The sequence below is a fragment of the Hipposideros armiger genome, unplaced genomic scaffold (assembly GCF_001890085.2).
Source record: "Hipposideros armiger isolate ML-2016 unplaced genomic scaffold, ASM189008v1 scaffold_39, whole genome shotgun sequence".
Classification (NCBI taxonomy): domain Eukaryota; kingdom Metazoa; phylum Chordata; class Mammalia; order Chiroptera; family Hipposideridae; genus Hipposideros; species Hipposideros armiger.
In genome coordinates, this window is record NW_017731389.1 from 5,285,966 (window position 1) to 5,301,244 (window position 15,279).

At 37.3% G+C, this 15,279-nt stretch overlaps 1 protein-coding gene across 4 annotated transcripts in view; it reads right to left on the minus strand.

Moving 5' to 3' along the window:
- BICC1 (BicC family RNA binding protein 1) overlaps window positions 1–15,279 on the minus strand; it is a 263,046-nt gene that overhangs the window by 169,421 nt on the left and 78,346 nt on the right. For 3 of the 4 annotated variants that reach the window (XM_019638418.1, XM_019638417.1, XM_019638419.1), the window contains exon 2: window positions 13,823–13,869. In XM_019638418.1, the coding sequence (XP_019493963.1) occupies window positions 13,823–13,869 (47 nt within the window). Of the gene's footprint in view, window positions 1–12,595; window positions 12,751–13,822; window positions 13,870–15,279 lie in introns of those variants that run through there. The other variant, XM_019638420.1, reaches the window with a different exon arrangement.

Sequence of the window (15,279 nt, forward strand, 5' to 3'; positions counted from 1 at the left end):
TTTATTCTATTTCAACTGATTTTAACACAAATTCTATGAGGAATTATTCACAGTTTGTAAAACTAAGAGAACTGAGGTTCAGTTGCCAAATGACTTGCCCAAGGTTTCACAGCTACCCTGTTTCCCGAAAAATAAGACCTAGCCTGAAAATAAGCCGTAGCATGATTTTAGGTGCCAAAATATGGCACCTTGGCATACTGAATATTTTAAGCTGAAGGAGTTTGTGGAAAAGGCACCCTTCTCCCTGAAACAGGTCATAAAATCCTCATGTGAGGGGTGCGTGCCCTCCATATCCGGGAGAAATCATGCTAGGGCTTCTTCTCCGGCTGGGTCTTATTTTCAGGGAAACACAGTAGTGACTTCACTGGGTCTCGAACCCAAATCTCATGGCTCTTAGGTTAGCGTTTTTAGTGCTTTTTATAATACTGACATCTCTTATTTGTTTCATTCACTGACTGATTCAAGATAATGTCATGGCATGAATCGGGGTGGGAAAACAGGAGGAGGAGGAGACAGTGGTGTATGAAGGAATGCCAACTGTAACCATCTCTGGAACATCCAAATATTAAACACTCAGGAATAAATAATGATGGCTTGGTGGTACTACTGGTCAACGCCAGGGGGATTGGTTTGAGGAGCAATGAGAGACAAACTTAAATAAGCAGGAAGGAACTGAACTGTAATGAACACTCAATGGTGGACACTTGGCTTCATCTAGGAAGCAATGGAAAGATGTTAAAGAAATTTTGAGCATGGATATAAAATGATAACAGTTGCATTTCAGGAAAGATTCATGTACTCTGATGTGATATACACTCTCATCCCTAGCATGAGGCTCAATGAGGAAACACACTTTTAAGAAAGCCTCCTTTGTAAATATAACTACATCACTTCTAGCCTTAACACAGAGCTTGGTCAGTGAAAAAAAAGGGGGGGGGGAATTTTTCCAAATGATTCACTGATTATTTAATTCTGTAGACTAGATTTTCACCAAGAAAAAAAAATGATTTGATCAATATTGTGAAGTGCTGCATATTATATATTCCTCTAACAAATTCACAAAATGCAAATAATTAGCATATTAAAGTCTGTAAGCAGTTTTCTAGGGAAGAGCCCTTTTTATCTGTACGTGACAGCATTCCTCATCTTATGGAACTTTCTAAAATAGGATATTTATTAATATAACGCAGAACTAGTGTTTCACAGTATACCTTATAAATCATACCATGAAACATTTAGCCTTAAGAGCATGAAGCTCAACAGAAAGTAAAATCCACTAGTAATTGACAGACACACACAAAATACATATAATTCCTTTCCTTCTATCAGCATTAGAGACCAACGTGAACTTACAATTTCTCTTTGCATTTTTCCCATACTCCACCATCAGTGGTCCCCAACCTTGGCTGTATAGTAAAATCACCTGGGCAGCTTTAAAAAATAAATAAATAAATAACGCCAAAGCTTTACTTCCGGAACAATTAAATCAGAATCTTTAGTTGGGGAATCAATAGTTTTTAAAAGGTCTTCAGGCAAACCTACAGGGATGAGGGTTAGGAGCACTGCTGTAGATTAAGAGTTTATTATCACTAAAATGATTAATGGTAGAGTTGGGGAAATGGGAAAGCAAACATGAATTCCAGTTAATCATTCAGCCAGAAAATCCGCCCCTGAAAAACTGAAAAATTGGTTATATTTATTCTGCATATGATACCAGATCTCAAACATTCTTGGCCCTTCCTTCTCTGTACTTATTCATCATTATAAAGTGGTGGTTTAATGTTAATATTAGAGTATACTAAGTTGATAGCCAACAACTACTTTAAAGGGAATCTTTAATTTTGTACAAATAGAACCAAATTTTCTATTATTTGCCAAATTTGAATCATTAGTACCTATTTCCCAGAAGTTTTAAATTTGATTTCCATAAAACACCGCCAGAAGTAAACTGCGACGCCAAAACTTTCAACTGTCTTCCTGGAAAAGACATGTTTTAAAACTGCATATTATAAAAGGTTCAGGACTTAGTTAAATGATTGCTATTTCTTTTATAGCCATCATTCCAAGCTTGGAAATTTTATCATGCAAAATGTGATGAAGGTATTACAATAGTTGAAAACTCATATTTCAAAGCAGAGTTAAAAGTTAATCTTCCTGGGATGCATTTATCATCCAGGAAAGTAGTGGGAAGAAGAAAGTAATAATACATCCCAAACCTAGCACTCATAAAGAAATCAGGAGTTGCAAAACAAACTACACTGCAAATTGTTTGGTTACCCTGGCTATCACTTTTAATTTTCATCATCTTGGAGTAGACAATGAATACAAATAATATGATCTCCTAAATTTAATCTGGATTTCAAATCCTTTTACTGATCCTCTCAGGCTTTCACTTGAATCTGTGCAAAATTTGCTCAGATGAAATAATATAATGGTATATATCATTCTTAATTCAGCTGTTTCCAGGGCCACATGACAGAGAAACAATCTCCCCTGTCCCTTATTTTGCCTTTGCAAACGCACACAGTTGGTTCTTTCTGCCAAAAACACCTCTCCATCTTGCCTCCATTAAGATATTTAGGTCATGAAATCACAGGTCTGGAAGATAGCTTAACCTAATCTCAACTCTGCCATCTCCTCGGAAACTCTTCCACAAAGCCTTACCTACTAATTATATACTCTTTTACCCTGTCCTTCGAATCCCTAGTCAAACACCTTCTCCTCAGGGCAGCCTTCCTTGATTCCTCCGGGTACAACAACATGCTCCTTCTGTTTCCTCTACTGTATGCTCTTACCCCACTGGGTGGCACTTATGTGCCACTTCTCTGGAGTGTGGCCCCCTTGAAAACAGGGGCCATATGACCACCTTTTCTCCTCTTCTGTCCTGAATCTGGCACAGTGTCAAGCCGACAGAGAGGACAGTCCATTCTCATGAATGACATCCTTAGCATCTCTGTAAAGTCCGTACATAACCATTCACTCTAGCCCTTTTATAAGCATCTTTCCCATTCAGCCTGAAAGCTCTTTGAAAGTAGAAAGTATGTCTTCTTTAGTATTTTCATGGAACCTACAAGACAACAGGAGTTTCTAGATTCATGGATCATGAGAGAGCCGGCCATATTTTTAACTTGTCAGAGGGATACTAACATGAAGTGATATTCAAATGAGAAGAAACACATATCCACATTCCAATTAACTACTGAAAAATACTATTTCCTCAATTTTGTTCATTCCTCCCTCTCAATGTACTAGCTGAAGCCAAGAAAAACTCAGGCTCGCCAAACCTACCAACCTAGAGAATATGCCACAGAGCTTCTCAAACAGCACCTCCTGTTGACTTACACATGAATTTGGACCATTGTCTTAGAAAACCCCATAAAAAAACATAACAGGAAGAAGTTCTACTTAAGAAAACAACTCCAAACTGACTCAGTTTAAAGTTTTCTTATTCACAGGAGATTAAGGTTTCCTGGTAACTCCAGAATAAACAGGCACATGGGAACTGAAGCTGGATTTTTTCCCCTCTCAAAAAGGTAACTGATGGTGAACTCAAGAAAGAAAACCAAGAAGGAAACAAAAGCCTCTGTATTTGTGCCTGCAGTTGGTGTCATCCCTGGCTAAGTCCCTTCATTCCCCACTTATCATCACTTTAACCAGTAAGAAGCAGAAAATTGGAATGACTGAATGATAATCTAGGGTGACAAAAAGTACTAAAAGTGGTTTCACTAAGGAAGGAAAGACATACTTAAATACCCTCGTAGACCATTTTGATTTCCCCCCAAAAAAAGAAAGGTAATGAAATCTATTTTTTTCACCACTTAAAGTGCTAAAAGGCAGCTCCTTTTAAGAAGAAATTTATATCCAAAGAAATTTTTTAAACTTCAAAAGAACTAGTTTGAGACAAGCCACAACTGCTAAAGATACAAAATGAGAGAGTAACATTCAGGATATTTAATAATTTCATTGAAGGATTATGTTACTTAAACAGGCATAGGGTAACAAAAGTGTTCTCCTTAACTACTATTAAGAAAAACAGAAAATGTTTTACACTGTACTAACCCTTTACATGTTGGCTGGCTATAAACTTCCCACAAAAGTATAATATTGACTAAAACAATGTTAGTATCAGTGGCCACAGAGAAGGATGAAATCATAATATGTACAATAAAAGCCCACAACAAAATATTTTTTGGAAAATAAGGACAGTGCATGCTTTTGCCACCTAAGATATTAATAGCAATAACCCTGTTATTCCTTGAATAATACTGGCAACTGACTAGCAAAAAGAAACACACCCTGAATAAGAATACTATTTTGAGTGTTCATCATATACTGGAATAGTGTGTTTTCATGTTTTAAAACACATTGTGGTATTGCTGCTATATACACATTTTAATGACAGGTTTTGGGGAAATGCCTTGTGTTTTCTCTAAAGAGCACTGCTCCTTTAAATTTATAACTTAATTTGAGCCACTCATTGAGGGGTTACACTACTCAACACACACACACACACACACACACACTGAATTTTGTTAAAATGTGAAGGCATAAGCCTTTTAAAGAAAGGATGATTATGTGATTAATCAAGTAATCCAATGCCTTTTACGTGTTTTAGTCTGATTCTTGATTACAAAGCCTGACTGTTTCTCAGCTACATCAGGAGAAGGGGAGACGGCAGTAAGGACGCCTGTCCATCAAAACTTGAGAAGCACCACAAACTCTGTCAGCTCCACTAGGGGTAACTCTCACTTCTGGTATATCTGCTCTCTCTCTCTCTCTCTCTCTCTCTCTCTCTCTCTCTCTCTCTCTCTCTGTGTTTCACCCCACACTTGCTTCTATGGATGGGTTTCTTCTGCTGACTCACAGCTTCTTCTCCCTAATAACTCCAGCTTCACCACGGCCAAAAGTCACTCCTGCCTTCTCCTCTGCCCCATCCTACCACAGGACCCTTCCCATTCCATTCCCACTACCTTGCTAGGTCTTAGCTTCCCAATTTATCAGAGACAAATCTCACTCAGTGAATTTTCAGAGCCAGTAACACTGGTCATGGTCAGCATCCATAGAAGGTTCATCGTTGGGTCTAATGCCACATCTAGATCCATCAGCTATGGCCATAAGAACTGGGAATCAGAGTTGGGGGGGTCCAAAACATGGCTAGCTCCTATTTTCCATAGTAGGGTGTGTGGGGAAGGCAGGCATATAACCACATAAACTACAAAGTACACAAATTTAAAAGTACTATTCAGAGACCAAAAAAAGCCAGGTAAGAGTCCTTATCGCTAGGTAACCTTATGGAGCCCACAATGAACACAGAAAATCATACAGGAGTTCTGACTACAAAGTCACAGAACCAGCTGAAATCCTTGAGAGGGATGCTTTCTACACATTCATGCTCTAGGAACAATAACTGCCACATGGTCTACGAACCAAGTATCAGGTCAAGAGCTTGGGGTGAGAGACAGAATGTGTGAGCTGTATCTAAGTGGTCCTTCACCTGCCAGTCTGAAATCAAGTATCCTTCTTTTATATTACGTACTTAGCAATGACACTGGAGTTGGACGAAGAATGACAAGAAATACCAATTCTTCATGTCTGTGACCAAGTCAATGGCTGAAAATTATATAATCTTTGGCTACTTCTGGATCACATCCATACTGTGGATATTACAACCTCACTATTTATGACTGTATTGGCCAGGCTATATCCAAATCATGGCACCCAGATACCAATGCCATATTTAAAATAGGACATTGAGGACCAGCCGAGAGGCGCGGGATGCCAGCTATGAGCAGCAGGGCCCTAGTTTGGGTCCCACATGAGGGCCAGTGATGCTGCGCCCTCTGTAGTTAAGATGGTGAACAACAGCTCGACCTGCAGCTGAGCTGTCATGAGTAGCCAGCGAAGGCGGTAGGCTGCAGAGAGGCTGGCCGGTAGGCAGCATGAGCTTTCATGAGCTGCCGTGAGCCGCTGTCCAATGGACAGCGAGCGACTGTCTCACCTGGGAAGAGCACAATGATAATACCAACAAGGGCCAGGGAAGCGACGTCCTCCACAACTAGGCTGAAGAACAAAAGGACAGCAACTTGTCTGTCCCCCTCCCCCAATTCCCCAATAAAATGTTTAAGAAATAAAAATAAATAAAAAATACTAAAATAAAATAAAATAGGACACTGAACTTGCTCCTGAAAGTGAACAGAATGGTGAGGAGTCTAAAAAGTAAGTCATATGAAAATAAGAAACTACATATCTTTAGTCTGAAAAAAAGAAGGCATAGAAATGTTGCACAAACCATCTTCAAATTTTTCTATAACTCCAAATGTCAAAACAAGGGCAAATGGAGAAAGAAAGGGAGAAACTTTCTAAAAATTATCACTGATTAAAAATTATTTACCTTGTGTATATCTGAGGCTTGTTTTGTCTTTATATCTGTTGTAGATGATACAGAAGAAACTTCCTTACTGGACAGGAAGCATGACCAGCTGACCTCTTAGACTTCTTTCAAAAAACTATTTTATGTTCTATAAACTGGTAACAGTTCATGACTCCACAGGCAACTTCAACCTATTTTAGCCTTTATGATCTGCTTTTCTCATTGAGGTGGTTTTAAAAGTAATAAGAGGTTCATTGTAGGAAAGTATAAAGAATAAAAACCAATCATAATCCCATCACTTAGATAGTCACTTAACATAATTCCTGTCCCGTGTTTCTAGGTATAAAGATATATAATAAAATTTGGGTCAAGCTATTCATAGGCCTTTTGTCCTCATTTTTTGTATTTGCATGATTATTATTTTCCAAATCATTAAGTATATACAACGAGCATGATTTTTAATCCTTACATAGTAATCCAAAATTTAGATATACCATATTTCAAACATTATAGTAAGCACTCAGGTTCCTTTTAATTTACTTTATTTTAATTTAAATTACAAATATTCCAATGACTATCCTTATACGGTGATCTTCAGACACACCTTTGATAATGTTCTATGTATATGTAAGACTGAATTTATCTTATGCCTGCTTAGATCTAAAAACAATTTGAATCACATGACAATCAAAGGTCCTAATTAAATATACACAAATACACAGACTACCAAAGCAAGCACAAGCACCTGTGATTGGAGCTAATCATCAAACTTTATCCATCCTCAAAAATAGATAATCTTAAAAATTTCCTTCTGAGCCACACAGAAATGTTTAAGTTTGCATATTATCAGCTTATTAGTGTAATTTTGGTTTATCTGTGTAATGTGAACATTGTTCTGAAATCTTACTATCAACCATGAATTTTGCATCTCAATATTGTTCAATTAAGACAAATTCTGACAACTACAGAAGCTAAGGAATTTAATCGATTTAGGTAGAGCATTTTACAAAATCATAACCAAGCCTCTTAAAACTAAGACCAATAAATGATTTAACTGGACATTCCCATGGTCCTTCTGTCCCAGGTATACTCCACGTCATTACTGAATCCAATCCTGCCTTGCAACCCTTCATAAAAGACCTATTTTCATGAATTCAATTTGATTTTCCACATAATCCAATGCTTTGAGTTTGGTTTCAAGAAGAAAGATGAACATTTTAACCATGAACAACCAAACTTTCACAAGATACTGATTTTTAAATGATTACTCACTTTTAAAAATTGTAGTATCAATTAGGGTATATTCGCTACCATCAAACACACTTTTTTTAAAGGAACCTCAATGAGATTGCCTACTTCCACGGTTCCAGAAAGAGGAATAAAACAGCAAATGTGGTTTCCACAAAGCACTTGTGTGAAATGACTGCCACAGTAAAAGCAGGGTATATAACATTATGATCAACTCTACAGGTCACTGTACTACATGCTTGAGAATACACTCTGACACCCAGGCTTCGCATGTTCAAATGAACACAAAGACAGAACTTAGAAGACTAAAGAATGGATGACGAGCAAATCACTTAGTCTTTTTCTTCATCTTCTCACTAAACCTTATTTGCTAGACTCTTGATAGAGGATGGAGCAAATTATAAGATATAAAAATAAGGTTAATTCTGACCTTTCTAGAAGATGACCAAGATGACCAGACAACATGTTTTGGGGGATGTTCCTTTCATCTAAGTGTTATACATGTTCAGTTATCCCAATTCAGTCAGTAGTATAAGAGAATGATGACCACAGATTCTCTCCCTGAAACTTATTCTCAGGGACATAATGGAATGAGAACTCAGTGTTCCTGCATGTTAGCTTCAAGGCCTAACTGCCCATTTGTGATGACATCCATTGGTGATAATCTTTGCTTAAGTTTGGAACCAACACTGTAATTCTGCACAGCTTTCTCAGTGCATCTTCAGAACCACGACATCAAATACCTTACTTCACCGTACAGATACCCATTTGTAACATTTGAATTGTGAATCATGTGGATGTATTAACTATTAAAACACATACTAACATGAACACTTTATAATATCTTAATTTTATTTAAATCAAATTTAACTTAAAATGTTTACACAAAATGACTCAGTATTAGAGGAAGTATATCATGGGCTATATATATAGTTAATTGAATTCATCTTTAAATAACTAAATCAAAACTTATTTCTATTACCAAAAGAATATGATCTCTTTAACATATACAAAATAATGGCTACTGGAGAAAGTAGAAACAATTTTATTTCAAGATTTCTGCCTCCCCTGCAATAAAGATTCAAGTAGTGCCCATCTAAGACCACCAAATGCACTCATTTTGAGCCAAATATTCCTCCCAACCATTTTCCCCAGAAGACAATACTTGCTACTTTCCAGTCTCAAAATGACAAAAGTAATCTGTTTGCCAAAGAAGAATGAGTTTGAAGATAATAAAATATACCACATACACCACCAAACTGTATCTTTATATCAGTCTTACTGTTAGCCCTTGTGAAAGCCATAGTTTATAGGTCAGTTTTCCAAACTGACATATTTTAAGACTATAAAATAGCCCTACCCTTAAAATACGTGCTGTGTACTTTGTGAAAAAAGCATGTATAGAACCCAATGCAACAGAAAACTTGGCTTTCATCAATTACAATGCTGACTGAATTTTGCTTTTCTTCAGCCATTGGGAGTTAAGATTCCTACAGCATTTTTGCTTTGATGAGTCACATCTGTAATACAATCACTATACCCATCCCCACCTAATACAGTGCAACACATTTTCCCCTCCAAGATCTGGCCATAGTCATTTCACAAGGAGAAGAAAAAAAAAAGAACTGATTAAAAGGAAACAGGACAGACAGTGAGTAAGCCATGAACAACTGCCCAAAGAACTGTAAAAATCCAAACAGATCATTTCCATGTGTTTCAATTAAAGTTGCCATGGTGGACAAAGAACTAGACAGAATATTGATAAAGTTGTATCCATTCCCTCCTTTTGTCAACTATAGTTAAGAGCCAAAGAATAAAAAATATAATACAATTACTAGGGAACTTGCAAAGTTTTAGCACAGAAAAACATTTGGGATATAGCCAATGCAAACAGTCTAATTTGTAATCCCATCAGCCAATGAAAGAATATTCAAAAACACTTTATGTGCATTTTTAATATAAACAGAAAAAAGAAGTATATAAACTGTAGTTGTCTTTCCAAGGTAGGATAACAAATTAGATTTTTTTCAGTTTCCTGTATGTCAATTATATATTTGTTCTAGACAATTTAGAAATGACTTGTAACAAAAAAAAGCAAGAAAGATTTTATATGAATGACTAGGCAATTAAATAATCTACAAATCAAATTGAGTATTAAAATGTAATAATATCTAGTTTTAGCAAATTTTTCTGGTTATTGTAAATTTTTCTACAGAACCAATTCTTCCATTAAAAGGTGTTACAGGTTGAACTGTGTCCACCACACATGCACACAAATTCATATGTGGAAATCCTAACCTCAGGACCTCAGAATTCGACCTTATTTGAAAATAGGTCATTGCAGATGTAATTAGTAAGATGTGCTCATTAGGGTCAGTCCTCATCCAGTATGACTGATGTTCTAATAAAAAAGGAAATGTGGACAGAGAGGGACATGCACAGGGAGAACTCCATCTGAAGGCAGAGATCAGGATGACACTTCTACCAAGGAAGCCAAGGAACACCAAAGATGGTCAGCAAGCTTCCAGAAGCTAAGAGAAAGGCCCTGGAACACATTCTCTCTCACAGCCTGCAGAAGGAACTAACCCTGTCGGCCTTGATCTTGGACTTCTAGCCTCCAAAACTGTGAGACATCCAAGTTTTGTTGTTTAGGTCAGCCACCCAGCTTGTTGACCATTTGTACAGTAGCCCTAACATAGTAACACAAAAGGTTTCAAAACATAGCCCATGAAAACATTACTTTGACCACATACATTTTTTTCCTACCAATCTGTCTTTTTTACTAGCTAGTGCTTGCAAAATCAGTGTTTCCTCTATATGTTCCTCTCCCTCTCTACCTCCTCCCCCTATCCCCCACCTCATTACTGCAGTTACATAGGCCACATAAACAAGTTTTCTCCAAGGGAATGTGAGAAGTGACGTTTGCCATACAGGCCTGGGCCTTAAGATATTGGCACGCCTCCTCCATACTCTCTTCCTTTTTCACCAGCTCATATTTGGACATGGCGGTGACCACCTTCAACCACATAGATGAGGTTGATGCCTTGAAACAGCAGAGCTACGTAGAAGGAATCTGTATGGAACAATGCCACCCACCAAGCAGAAATACTCTCCTTAGAACGTTACACAGAAGTAAAATAAATAACTCTATTCTTTACCCACTATAATATTGGGTTTCTCTGTTATTATAGGTTAGCCTTTTGCTCTAATTGAATGTCAGGGGAAATTAAATGTTTCAAACACATGGGCTAAAGCAGTATATAGAAAATCAGGTAGATCTCTGAAAGAAACAATAACAGCGTCTCCATGGGAGATGTTGATGTGTACATATCGTAAACCGAACAATATTATTACATCTTCAAATCTGAGACAACATATTTGGTGATCTCAGTAGTTGTTAAACTACACTTTAAAAGCTTTCTGGAAATCTACCAATTTTTAATCTTAAAGATATTTTTAAATTTAACTTTCTTTCATTTCTTTTACTTTCAAACTTTTTCAATGAGAATAATTAATTTAGGTTAATCACATTGCTATGATTTTACATATATTTTAATGGTACCAAAAAAAAAAAGTAACATACAAAAAGTCTCAACACTCCTCTCATCCCCTCCTTAGGGAGAGCCAGTATGAAGCTAGGAAGGTATCCTTCTATTATACACTTAGATGTTTTTTAAAATAAAAGCACAGTCAAATTTTAAACTCAGCTCAAGTGGTTTTAATTTTGGTTTGTGATACACACCTAGAGTCAAAACCAAACACATTCGAATAAGCATACAGATCCTTTGTATATTAGCATCACTCTGGGAGAAGAAAAGTATTTATTCAAAGATGCTAATGACCAGCAATGTGGACTGTTTCTTGTTCTTGTTTCCCAAAATGTCGTTATGTGAAATTGGAATACATGTGACTAGAAGAAAGTTCCCAGAGGAAAATTCAATACTTCTCCATTACTTCATTCTACTGCAGATGAACCATAATGTCTACTTCTGTCTGGTCAAAACACTGAAAATGACTCTTCTGGAATTTGGGATGTGTGCCTTTTATTAAGCTACAGGTTTTTTCCAGGGTAAGTATCCAAATCCTATATGGACACTTGTCCATCAGGAAGACACTTCCTAATGAACTAAAGAAGAAAATGAGGAGATTAAAAACTATTTAGTCATCCAGAAACCTCATTAACCTGTAACAAAGAATAGAATGTTACAATTCCAACTCATAGTTTGTGGGACGCACACATGTTCCTGGATTCAAACATGTGTTTCCATTTAAACTGTTGGAATGTATATATGGCTCCACAAAGAGTGATAAATATTAGCAAATCTTCTAAGAATGAAGGTCCTTTATGACCACATACACTGTGTTTTGATTCAGCTTTTAAAATGTCTGAGTCATACAAAGCTGAACAGTCTGTTTTTTAAATCTATCTGCAAGTTAAAGAAGAACAATAAAAAAAATTTTTTTTAATCTGCCCACAGCTAGCATCTATTTGTCCCATCACAGCCAACCTGAGGCAAATCAGCGATTTCTGCTCTTTGTCTCCTCTTTCCTTGCCTTTATGGCAAGCCTGCCCTAGCTAAAGGCAGGGCATTCTGAAATGGCCAAGTATTAAGGACGAGTTGGATATTAACCAATGTCAGATAATGCCAAGCAAAGGTCTTCAGGCACAAGTACATAAACTTCAACAGCATGAGCCTAAAGTAGAAATGGGAAGCTGTGGTCTGGCACATTCCATTTGGCCAGCACAGCATTTTTAAATTTAAACCCTTTAGAAAAGTGCCCCCCCCCAACACACACACACACCCATTCAAAGAGGACACTTCATCTAGCATACTGTATCTCATGCACTATGAACCCCTCCATGTAGCGTGCCAGCCAAATGTTTGAAGTGTGAATGCCACATAAATTCTTTCACCTCTGAGCCTTGTCATATTCTGTGCCTATGCCTAGACTGCCTTCCAACCCACCCAAGCCTACCTCTTCACATGGCTGAGTTCTCTTCTGAAGGCCTCAAGAAGTCCTTTCCAATCTCCTCAATTCCCAGCCAAGTGCTTAATCCTCTATGGCCCCAGACTCTTCTGCTATTTCTGTCACTATATCACAAGACGCCAGATTAATTCCTTTAGGGCAGAGATGATGCCTTGATCATTTTGGTCTCTCCAGTGTGTAGCACACAGCAGGTGGTAAATAAATATTATCAGGATGAAGAAATGACAAAATAAGTATTAGCTCTGAAAATATTTACTTTTAATACATTTGGCAGAGAACGCAGATGAATGATGAAGTTGGCCCCCCACCAAAAAAAAAAAAAAAACCACACACAGAGGCTTATAAAGCCCACATCTGGTTTACACATAGGTGTTTTCCAAAGGTTTGAAAACCCTCCACAGCAATCTTAGCAATCATCCAGTAATCATCCATAGTTGCTGTTATATTTTTCACTCTTCCCTTCCCTTAAGACACCTGGATATTTGTTCCTATACACATGCTTTCTAGATCCCAACAAAGACACAAATACAATAATTCCAAATGAACAAAAGAAAGAAGAACATGAACGTAAATCAATTTATTTGAAAGGATAGGCCTTTTCCCTTATAAAATACTTATTTTAAGAAATACACCTAACTAGAATTAATCAACGGCACTTCATCGTTTCCCATATTCATTTTTTAATCAACTCCACTCCTATTTCCCTTTTATTTTAATTGCCTGGCCAGGATGGCTTCACTGAAGGTCAGGCCTTTCAGAGGAAAGCAAGGGACAGAACGGACATAGTCACCAATTGCAAGCAAGTAGGACAAACGGTGCATCTTTTGTCGATTCTGGTATCCCGCCCACTGTCATGCTTACCGGAAATGAGGAAAGCTGTGAGGGGCTCCTCCTCTCTACCTCCCAGGTCAGGCGTGTGTTTGGGGGAGAAGAAAACAGCGGGCAACAGCAAAAGAACACAATCAGGACATCCCTCCTCACTTCCTTACCTCCAAGCAAAACCTTCCTTAGCTTCACCCAGAAAGAGCCTTCTTAGAATGGTTAAGTGCCAAACAGGATACCACCCTTTTCTTGTCCTGAGCATCTCCAACTATCTTATCAAAAACCTATTCCCTTTCACATGGAAGGGGAGCTTCCAGGAGCTTCTACTGTAGCTGCTGAGACAGCTATATTTCTCCTCAATTATCACCAAGGCAGCAGTAACAAGCAACTTACCTTTTGGAAAAAGTCTTCCCCACTTTTGCCTTTTCCTTCAGCAGCAGCTGTAAATAAAAATGTATACATTTAAAACAGTTTCTTTTTTCCACCTATGCATTCAAACACTCTCATGTATCAGGTACGAGACCAGAACGGTAAACAAGATGCTACTCTTGTTCCCCCAAAGCTCAGTGCCCGCGAATAGGCCTCGTCCGTGATGTAAAATTGATAAATAAAACCCTAATCCAATCAAGTATACATCTTTAGATAATTTCACACTCTTTTTTTCTGTCTGAAAGTCTCACAAATCTCTATTTCCACACATAGATGAAAGTAACCTCGCCCTTTCACAGTTAAAAAAACTATAGGAACAAATTCCACTACCAATAAAATTAGCTGTAGTGCTCTAAGCACTTCCTATCTGTAATCAATCCCAGTTATGAGGTTGCCTTTTCAACTGGGGGCTCATGGATCATGGCCTGCTGAGTTCTGTCAGTTTAAGGCTCTGCGATGACTATATAATCTACTTGGATTTCTGCTGGCATCATAGACTACTTTATTTCATTCATTCATTGGCTTACACAAAGAGGGAGAAAAAAACCACATGAGACTTAAATAGTAATGGTAAAGTCACAGACAACAATAAAACTTCATGTGTGACTAATTAAAAGGTCACTGTTTTTGAACAAGTATATTTGTATCTAAATGGTAGCCTATACTACAGGACAAACCCAGTTCTCTATGTTCAAAAGTCTTATGACTCTGTGAACATTTTCTTTTTCTTTTTCTTCTTCTTCTTTTTTTAATCTGCGGGGAGAGGTGAGAAATTTGACTAAAGGGAGAGAGGGGACAAAGAGCCAATCGAATCTTGCTTGTAATAGCCTCAAATTGCATCTTTTAGAGGGTAACTACCAAACAGGTCTCAGATTCAAATGTAGAGTGGAACACTGGTTAACTGGAAAAACCACTCCTCACCAGTACAAAGAAAAGAGCTGGAACCAAAGCTCCTAGAACTTGTTTAAATGATTAAAAACCCAAGAAGCATGACAGATCATTCTGTTAGGTGGAGGATTCGAAACTCAAAGAAATTCTCTCTGCCCTCAAAAATATAAAAAGTATTATAAATTATTTTTCACAAACTTTAATTTCATAGTTAAATATAAGACACCTTTTGCAATTTTGTGAAAATGTGTATTTTTTTATCAACATGTTTTCATCCAAAAAAGAGAGCACAGAAAACACGTTTTTGTGATTACAAAGGACAGTTTGAGAAAATGTAGGGAAACAGTAACTAAAAGAAATACTTTAAAAAAAAAACCAAAAAGCTATATTCTAATGTGTGGTAAGCTAAGTAACAGCCTCCCAAGGATGTTCATGTCCTAATCCCTGGAACTTATCAATGTTACCTTACATGGCAAAAAGGACTTTGTAGGATGTGGTTAAATTAAGGGTCTTGAGATGGTAAGATTATCCTG